The sequence below is a fragment of the Theropithecus gelada genome, chromosome 19, assembly GCF_003255815.1.
Source record: "Theropithecus gelada isolate Dixy chromosome 19, Tgel_1.0, whole genome shotgun sequence".
Classification (NCBI taxonomy): Eukaryota; Metazoa; Chordata; class Mammalia; order Primates; family Cercopithecidae; genus Theropithecus; species Theropithecus gelada.
The window spans coordinates 12286339-12296156 of record NC_037687.1 but is presented as its reverse complement, the minus strand read 5'-3'; the positions used below and the strand labels follow the sequence as shown (position 1 = coordinate 12296156).

Sequence of the window (9818 nt, the reverse complement as noted above, 5' to 3'; positions counted from 1 at the left end):
AAAAAAAAAAAAAAAAAAAAAAGTGTGGTCAGCTGTTTTAACAAGAGTGATGTTAGGCTGGGCACGGTGGCTCACGCCTGTAATCCCAGCACTTCGGGAGGCCAAGGCGGGCGGATCACGAGGTCAGGAGTTGGAGACCAGCCTGGCCAACATGGTGAAACCCCATCTCTACTAAAAAACACAAAAATTAGCTGGGTGTGGTGGCGGGCACCTGTAATCCCAGGTACTTGGGAGGCTGAGGCAGGAGAATCCCTTGAACTCGGGAGGCGGGGTTGCAGCCAGCCGAGATCGTTCCACTGCACACCAGCCACAGCGACAGTGTGAGACTTTGTCTCAAAAAAAAAAAAAAAAAAAGTGATGTTACTGTTGAAAGTAACTTTCTGCCAGGCGCAGTGGCTCACGCCTGTAATCTCAGCACTTTGCGAGACCGAGGTGGGCGGATCACGAGATCAGGAGATTGAGACCATCCTGGCTAATACTGTCCCTGCTAAAAATACAAAAATTAGTTCGGCCGGGTGCGGTGGCTCACGCCTGTAATCCCAGCTCTCAGGGAGGCAGAAGTGGGAGGACAGCTTGAACCCAGGAGTTCGAGACCTGCCTGGGCAATATATCGAGACCGCGTTCTCCACAAAAAGGAAGAAGAAAAAAAAAAGCGTAAAGATTAGTTCCACGTTGTGGCACACGCCTGTAGTTCCAGCTACTCGGCAGGCTGAGGGGCAGGAGAATCGCTTGAACCCGGGAGGCTGAGGTTGCGGTGAGCCAAGACCGCGCCACTGCCCTCCAGCCTGGGCGACAGAGTGAGACTCCGTCTCAAAAAAAAGAAAAAGGTAACTTTCCACTAGGCGCGGTCCTTCACGCCTGTAATCCTGGTACTTTGGGAGACCGAGTAGGGGGCGGATGACTTGAGCTCTGGAGTTCGAGACCAGCCTGGACAACGTAGTGAAACCCTGTCTTTACAAAAGTATACAAAGATTAGCCGGGTGTGGTGGTGCGCTCCTGTAGACCCAGCTAGTTGGGGGGCCGAGGCAGAGGATCACTTGCGCCCAGGAGGCGGAGGTTGCAATGAGCCAAGCACTCCACTTGGAGGACTGCACTGCTGTCCTCCAAGGTTGGGTTGAGGAATGGGGTCTGGAGAGGTAGTTCTGAAGAAAAAAAAAAAGTCACTTCACTGAGGCCTCTGCAGTGTAACTGCATATTTCTGGCTGTGGGAAAAGAGGCAAGAGTTCCAATCGCTACTCCTTAAACTTGGAAAGGGGCCTTTGGGTTTCTGAGCTCAGTGTCACATATAACAGATGCCTTCGATAAAGCAGTGTTTATTTTTTACAGAGCAGTATTTATGTCTCATTTAAAGAGACAGGGTCTCACTATGTTGCGCAGGCTGGAGTACAGTGGCGCAATCATGGCTCACTGCAGTCTCCTGGGACTCAAGGGATCCTAGCCCCTCACCTTCCTGAGTAGCTGGAACTACAGGCGCGCGCCACCCCGCCTGGCTTGAGTTTCGTTTTTAGCTAGTGTTGGCTGGCTCTCCGTATCGGCACGACAAGACATGCTAGTTTAAAAAGCGCAGAAACGGCCGGGCGCGGTGGCTCAAGCCTGTAATCCCAGCACTTTAGGAGGCCGAGACGGGCGGATCACAAGGTCAGGAGATCAAGACCATCCTGGCTAACACGGTGAAACCCCGTCTCTACTAAAAATACAAAACAATTAGCCGGGCGTGGTAGCGGGCGCCTGTAGTCCCAGCTACTCCGGAGGCTGAGGCAGGAGAATGGCGTGAACCCAGGAGGCGGAGCTTGTAGTGAGCCTAGATCGCGCCACTGCACTCCAGCCTGGGTGACAGAGCAAAGACTCCGTCTCAAAAAAAAAAAAAAAAAAAAAAAAAGCGCAGAAACAGGAACCTGTATTTTCCAGCTTAAGGCCAACGCAGTTGCAGAAGATCCTGTAAACAGCCGGTGTTCTGTACTAAGCCAGTGTCTCACTTCGCTCTCTCGCTCGCTTCCGGTGGGCGCAGAAACGTCATCAGACAGCGCCGGAAGTGCCCTCGCGCTGCCTAGGAGACAAGACGCGAGACCGGCAGCGCCCACCCGGTCGCCATGGAGCTTCCCCTAGGGCAGTGCCATGATTCCCGCTCCTGGGACGATGACTCGGACCCAGAGTCAGAGACAGACCCAGACGCGCAGGCCGAGGCCTACGTGGCCCGCGTTCTCAGTCCGCCAAAATCCGGGCTGGCGTTCCCGCGTCCCTCGCAGCTATCCACGCCCGCCGCGTCCCCGAGCGCTTCGGAGCCTCGGGCCGCGTCCAAGGTTTCGGCCGTAAGTGAGCCAGGCCTTCTGAGCCTTCCCCCGGAGCTGCTGCTCGAGATCTGCTCCTACCTGGACGCCCGCCTCGTGCTCCACGTCCTGTCGCGCGTGTGCCACGCGCTGCGCGATCTTGTGTATGACCGTGTCACCTGGAGGCTACGCGCCCTACGCCGCGTACGCGCGCCCTACCCAGTGGTGGAAGGTGCGCGCACCCAGGGACTGGGGGCTCCCGCCCAGGTCAGGCTTGGGGCGGGGAAGAGGTGCATGGGGTGTTCTGGACACAGCCTCTGAAGCAGGCTTCGTGGCTGTCCTGGCTCAGGCTGGAGGCTGAGGTAGTTACTGGTGGTGCCGAAGCCCCTGAGGACCTCTGGGTGGACCACGAGGCAGTCAGGCACTTGGCTTCCTGAGACTGTGGTCCCTGGACGACTCAGGATCCAAATATCCTCAGGCTTGGGGTCTTGTGGTACTAAGCCCCTGACTCCTGACTGGGGATTAACACAGGGACTTGAAGCCTTAGGCTCTGGAGTTTATGCTAGGGCTCAAAGTGAGCCTAAGGATCCTCAGGTTCTGAGTCCAGCTTAGAAGCTGAGACAGCACCTGTTGATGTCAAAACTTCTGAGCCCTAGAGCCTTGACCCAGTTAGGGGTGAGACAGTGGGTCTTGGCCCTGAGTTGATTGGTTCCTGAGGGAGAACAGCTTGTGACCTTTGAATCGATATTGTTGATCCTGATACAGCTGGATCCTCAGGCCCTTAAGCCAAGATGTATTACAGCTTGGGTGTTTGATACCCTTAACCTGGAAGCTTTGATTCTGCTTCCAGGTCAAGGTAATCAAACACTCAACCTTAGAGAGGAATCAGGATCACTCCGGGATCAGTGATTCTCAAGGTGTTGCCATTCAACCCCCTAGGTCAGACTCTCCCAAACAGCTTAATAAACATAGATGCTTGGACCCTGTCCATACCACTGAATCTGCATCTGGGGCTTGCATTCTGCATATTGACAAGGCTCCCTAGTTTCCAGATACTCTTTGAGGAACAGCCCCCTTGGTCCGGTTCAGATGACTGAGGCAGGAAGGGTTAGTCATGAGGCCCCAGCTTCTATGCTGAGCCTGAGGTCAGACCTCAACATCCTGAGACCGCTGTCCCCTGAGTTTGGGTTGGGGGATGGGGCCTGGAAAGGTAGTTCTGAGACCCCAGTTCCCAATTTCTGGAAATTGGAGTGAGTAGTAGTCCTAGACCTGCCTGGGAAATGGGCAGGCAGTTGGCCCCAAGACCTGAGCCTGGGTTGGCTTGGGGCGGGAGTAGGGATCTCCATGGGGTTCTGTCCAAGTCTGGTGTAGGGTGGGTTCCCTGGAAGCCAGGGTTGGGCTTGGCCAGCTGGCGTGGGTGCTAGGGTCCCTGCCCACCGGGCACCCTACTTGTGGTAACCCACAGAGAAGAACTTTGACTGGCCGGCAGCCTGCATTGCGCTGGAGGAGCACCTGTCCCGCTGGGCAGAGGATGGGCGCCGGGCTGAATACTTCTGCTTGGCCGATGGGCACCTGGCTGCCGTTGACTCAGTGCTGCTGCTCCAGGTGAGACGTGGTCTGTGGGGGGCCAGGCAGGGGTGGGCCAGGGTGGCCCTGACAACATCACCTTGCTCCCTTTCCAGGGTGGGTCACTCTGTCTGTCGGGCTCCCGAGATCGCACTGTCAACTTGTGGGACCTGCGGCAGCTGGGGACGGAGCCCAGCCAGGTTCTGGTCAAGACCTTGGGTACTAAGCGGAATAGTACCCACGAGGTGAGGGGTCAGGTGGGGATAGGAGGTGTGAGGCCTGAGTACGGTATCCTGGTTAAGGCCCCAGGTTTTGGTACAGGATCACACAGATTTGAATCTGACTTTTCTATCCTTGGTGTGACTTTGGGTGAGATCTGTGTCTTCTCCGTGCCTCAGTTTCTACTTCTGTCCAGTGGGTGATTAGCATGAGGATGAAGGAGATGCATTATGCATTAATGTGGACATACATTAAGCTCAGTCTTTTTTTTTTTTTTTTTTTGAGATGGAGTCCTGCTTTGTCACCCAGGCTGGAGTGCAGTGGTATGATCTCAGCTCACTGCAACCTCTGCCTCCCGGGTTCAAGCGATTCTCCTGCCTCAGCCTCCCAAGTAGCTGAGACTACAGGTGCATGCCACCACACCTGGCTAATTTTTTTTTTTTTTTTTTGAGATGGAGTCTCACTTTGTTGCTAGGCTGAAGTGTGGTGGTGCGATCTTGGCTCACTGAAACCTCCGCCTCCCAGGTTCAAGCAATTCTCTTGCCTCAGCCTCCTGAGTAGTTGGGACTACAGGTGCCCCGCCATCATGCCCAGCTAATGTTTGTATTTTTAGTAGAGACGGGGTTTCACCATGTTGGCCAGGATGTTCTCCATCTCCAGACCTCGTGATCTGCCTGCCTCAGCCTCCCAAAGTGCTGGGATTACAGGCATGAGCCACCCGGCCTTTATTTATATAGTTTTTGAGAGAATCTCGCTCTGTCACCCAAGCTGGAGTGCAATGGCATGATCTCGGCCCACTGCAACCTCTGCCTCCGGGGTTCAAGTGATTCTCCTGCCTCAGCCTCCCAAGTAGCTGGGATTACAGGTGCCTGCCACCATGCCCAGCTAATTTTTTTTAATGGAATCTCACTCTGTTGCTCAGGCTGTAGTGCAGTGGCACAATCTCAGCTTACTGCAACCTCGCCTCCTGAGCAGCTGGAATTATAGGCACGTGCCACCATGCCCAGCTAATTTTTTGTATGTGTGTATGTATATATATATGTGTGTGTATATATATGTTTTTTTTTTTAATCTTTAGTAGACACAAGGTTTCGCCATGTTGGCCAGGCTGGTCTCAAACTCCTGGCCTCAAGTTATCTGCCTGCCTTAGCCTCCCAAAGTGCTAGGATTACAGGCATGAGCCACGGTGCCCGGCCAAGCTCAGGCTCTGACACACAGTAGGTGCTCAATAGATGTCAGGTACACCTTGAGAGGCCCAGTGCAGAGCAGTTATGAGACTGCCCTTAGAGATCAGCTGACTCTGAGCATGACTGTCATCTCGTGAGAAGTGACTGTGGAGGAGCATCTCTACCAGTCGCTAAGGTGGTCAGGCCGGTGGCTGAGAGCTCGGGCTTGGGGCCAGGTTGCTGGGTTCAAATTCACACTGTGCTGCTTCCTGGCTCTGTGACCTTGAGTGAGAAACTCAACCTCTCTGGGGCCCAGTTTCCCCATTTGTAAAATGAGATACGTGATAGTGCCCTCCTCTGTGGGACTGATGGGCAGTAAGTCAGCATCCACCACCCTGTGCACGTTAGCTCCTGAGGCAAGGGATGTTTTCTGCCCAATTTGCTGATGAATGAACTGAGGGAGGTGATACGGTTTGCCAGGTCACAAAGTAGAGGCCATACTCTTAATCACTTGTCATGGGGCTTCAAACCACCACTGGTGCTGAGTCTCTGCAAAACTTGACTTAGAAATGTTATTGGGCCAGGGTGCAGTTAGTTGCTCAGGCCTGTAATCCTAACACTTCGGGAGGCTGAGGCAGGAGGACTGCTTGAACCCAGGAGTTTGAGACCAGCCTGGGCAACATGGGAGACCCTGACTCTACAAAAAATACCAAAAAATTATCCGGGTGTGGTGGCCGGCACCTGTAGTCCCAGCTACTTGGGAGGCTGAGGCAGGAGAACGGCGTGACCCTGGGAGGCAGAGCTTGCTGTGAGCCAGGATCACGTCACTGCACTCCAGCCTGGGAGACAGAGCAAGACTCTGTCAAAAAAAAAAAAAAAAAAATTAGCAGAGCATAGTGGCATGCGCCTGTAGTTCCAGCTCTTCAGGAAGCTGTGGTACAAGGATCACTTGAGCCTGGGAGGTGGAGGCCGCAGTGAGCCATGATCGCACCACTGCATTCGTGCCTGGGTGACAGAGCAAGACATCATCTCAAAAAAAAAAAAAAAGAGTTTCTGTGCCAGGCACAGTGGCTCACACCTGTAATCCCAGCACTTTGGGAGGCTGAGGCGGGTGGATCACCTGAGGTTGGAAGTTTGAGACCAGCCTGGCCAACATGGTGAAACCCCGACTCTACTAATAATACAAAAATTAGCCGGGCGTGGTGGCACAAGCATGTAATCCCAGCTACTAGGGAGGCTAAGGCAGGAGAATCACTTGAACCCGGAAGGCGGAGGTTGCAGTGAGCCGAGATCAAGCCACTGCACTCCAGCCTGGATGACAAGAGTGAAATTCCGTCTCCAAAAAAAAAAAAAAATGTTTCTGGGTGGGGTGTGAAGTCAGGCTGACCTATGGACACAAACTTTAATCTGTAATCAACTGGAACTTGCTCTGGGTTCTTGCTCTGGGTTCCTTCCTCTGACCCTTGATTTTGTCGTCTGTGCAATGGGGATGATCACCTGGAGCCAAAGTTGGGTACTGTACTTACTGCAGCATCTATCACAGTGGGCATTGGGGAGGAAGAGCTGTGTGGCTTTGGGTGAGTCTCTTGACCTCTCTGAGCCTTACCTGCAAAAACACAACAATCCCAGTCTGGGACCCCCCATGGGCTGTGGCAGGTGTGTGACTGCTGCTCCCATCCCACAGGGCTGGGTGTGGTCACTGGCAGCGCAGGACCACCGCGTGTGCTCTGGCTCCTGGGACAGCACAGTGAAGCTCTGGGACCTGGCAGCAGATGGGCAGCAGTTCGGCGAGATAAAGTGTGAGGGGGTCTGGGCAGGGGATCTGGGGGGATAGGACCCTGCCCGGCCACAGCCAAAGCCCTGTGGTCTGTGTGTCCCCAGGACCAGCTCAGCCGTGCTGTGCCTCTCCTACCTGTCTGACGTCCTGGTGACTGGCACCTATGACAAGAAGGTGGCCATCTATGACCCCAGAGGTGGGCCAAGAATCCTGGGGCCCAGGTTGGGAGATGTCATGCTGGGGAAGGAGACAATGGGGCTTCACAGCCTGGCTGGGGTCATAGTCACATAACCACATACTCACCACTCGGAGTGGCCGTGCTGTGCTGGTACAATATAGGCAACTTGGGCAGCGGGTGCAGATGAAGTTTGGGCAGCCCTGGGGGCCGGTTAGAATCCTGGCTGTCCCACTTCCTACCTGTGTGACCCCCAGACAAGCTTGAAGCTCGGTTTCCCCATCTGTGAAATCCAGATAATAATACCACGCCAGCCCCATGGGTTAATGGGGGAAGATGATAATAACAACAGTGGTGGATTAAGTACATCTTTTTATGCTGGGTGTGGTGGTGCCCACCTATAGTCCCAGCGACTCCGCAGGCTGAGGCAGGAGGATTGCTTCAGCCTAGGAATTTGAGTTCAACCTGGGCAACATAGTGAGACCCCCATATCTAAATGAAAAGTAATTAAAAATATATAAATAAATTCATTTACATAAGCACCTAGAAGGAACACTGCCTGGAACATAAGTATTTTCTGTTATTTATCCATTCATTTTTCTTTTTTTTCTTTTCTTTTTTTTTTGAGATGGAGTCTCACTGTTACCCAAGCTGGAGTGCAGCAGTGCGATCTCAGCTCACCGCAACCTCCACCTCCTGGGTTCAAGCGACTCTCCTTCCTCAGCCTCCCGAGTAGCTGGGATTACAGGAGACTGCCACCATGCCTGGCTAATTTTTGAAATTTTAGTAGAGACGAGGTTTCACCATGTTGGCCAGGCTGGTCATGAATCTGACCTCAGGTGATCCACCCACTTCGGCTTCCCAAAGTACAGGGATTACAGGCGTGAGCCACTGCGCCTGGCCATTTTTCTTTTTTTTCAATAGAGACGGGATCTTGCCACGTTTCCCAGGCTGATCTTGAACTCCTGAGCTCAGGTGATCTGCCCGTATCAGCCTCCCAAAGTTCCGAGATTACAGGTGTGACCCACTGTGCCCGGCCTATTTATTCATTCTTCTTTTGTTAATTGAAGGGCCAGTGTACCTTGTCCAGGCAGAGCTGGAGCAGGGCTGCGGGATAGAGGCGTGTTTCGTGGCAACCTGAGGGTGGATGCAAAACTGAGACCCCCTTGGTCAGCTCTGTGCTAAGAACAATAGATGGGATCGGAGGAGGGATATGGGATGGGGACCGGGATGGGCAGAAGCCTGGGGCTCCTGTGGAGGCCTGGGTTTAGCTGAGGTGGGAGAGGAGAGAGGGGTCACTCTGTGGGGTAGGGGAATGAGCAGATCGAGGGTTTTGCCGGACAGGATGGAGACACGGGATGCTCCCATGGGCTGGGAGAGGGGGCCTTCAAGGGGCTCTGATATCCCTCCTCCCCGGCCCATCACCCATGAAGCCAGCCCAGCCCTGTTGAAGTGCCAGCAACTACACTCCAGACCCGTGCTGGCCCTGATGGCGGATGACCAGCACATCATCTCAGGCAGCGAGGACCGCACCCTGGTAGTGGTTGACCGCCGAGCCAACAGAGTCCTGCAGCGTCTGCAGGTGGGCCCTCCCCAGGGGCCTGGAGAGATGGGGACTGTCGCAGGCCCAGCATGGCCTGAGCTGTCCTGTCCCTTGTCCCTCTCATAGCTGGACTCTTACCTGCTCTGCATGTCCTACCAGGAACCCCAGCTCTGGGCTGGTGACAACCACGGCCTGCTGCACGTCTTCGTCAACCGCAACGGCTGCTTACAGCTTATCCGGGTCTGCTGGAGCTCCTGCCCCTGCCTGTTCCTCCCCCTGGGCCTCCTTCCTACCCCTGAGCCCCTGGTGGTGTGGGGGAGGGTGGGCCTTGGGAGAGCCTCGCCTGAGTGTTTCCTGATCCCCTTCCCGCAGTCCTTTGACGTGGGCCACAGCTTTCCCATCACTGGGATCCAGTACTCAGTGGGAGCCTTGTACACCACATCCACTGACAGGTCCATCCGGGTGAGGCTCCTGCCCAGTCCCTGCCCCTCCCCCACCTCCCATCAGCCAGGGGCATACCTCTTGACCTTGGCCCATTGCCGCTCACCAGGTGCACGTGCCCACAGACCCACCAAGGACCATCTGCACCCGAAAGTACGACAGTACGCTCAATAGGGTAAGGTCCTGCCCCATGTGCCCTGCCCAGCTGGCCAGAGTGCCATCGTCCCTGACTCCTCATGTCCTTCCCCGGTCCCAGGTCTGTGCTGAGGGCAACCTCGTGGTGGCCGGCTCTGGGGACGTGTCGCTAGAGGTCTGGAGGCTGCCGGCCTGAGCAGGTGGACGTGGATGTGGATACTGCCTACCGGAGGCTGGGCTTCCTCCTCTGTTCTTGGGGGACCATCCCCAATGTTGGTGCTGCCTCCGCCCCCGCCCCGCAGGCCTAGGGCACAAGGAGTCCTGGCCACGTTCGGGTGAGGGTCCTGGTCTGGGCCCTATGCCTGGGGGAAGGGTGAAGTTGGGGTTCAGGCCCACCCAGGGGGCCGCGCCCCACTCTTGGGCCCTGGTTTTGTTATGATTTGGATGCCCTGCTCTCAGGTGAGGGCAAAGGAGAAATAAACCTGACATGTTGGTGCTTGGGCCTGAAGTGTGAGTGTGGTTAGCCTGC

General features: G+C 55.0%; 1 protein-coding gene across 1 annotated transcript; it reads left to right on the top strand.

The window, feature by feature from the left end:
- Positions 1-2033: 2033 nt before the first annotated feature.
- On the top strand, positions 2034-9791 carry FBXW9 (F-box and WD repeat domain containing 9). Its single transcript, XM_025367304.1, has 10 exons — positions 2034-2499; positions 3733-3872; positions 3950-4078; positions 6903-7015; positions 7100-7191; positions 8604-8752; positions 8840-8953; positions 9086-9175; positions 9264-9329; positions 9411-9791. The coding sequence occupies exons 1-10, from the start codon at positions 2091-2093 to the stop codon at positions 9483-9485; spliced, it is 1377 nt and encodes a 458-aa protein (XP_025223089.1). The 5' UTR covers positions 2034-2090; the 3' UTR covers positions 9486-9791.
- The last annotated feature ends 27 nt before the right edge of the window (positions 9792-9818 follow it).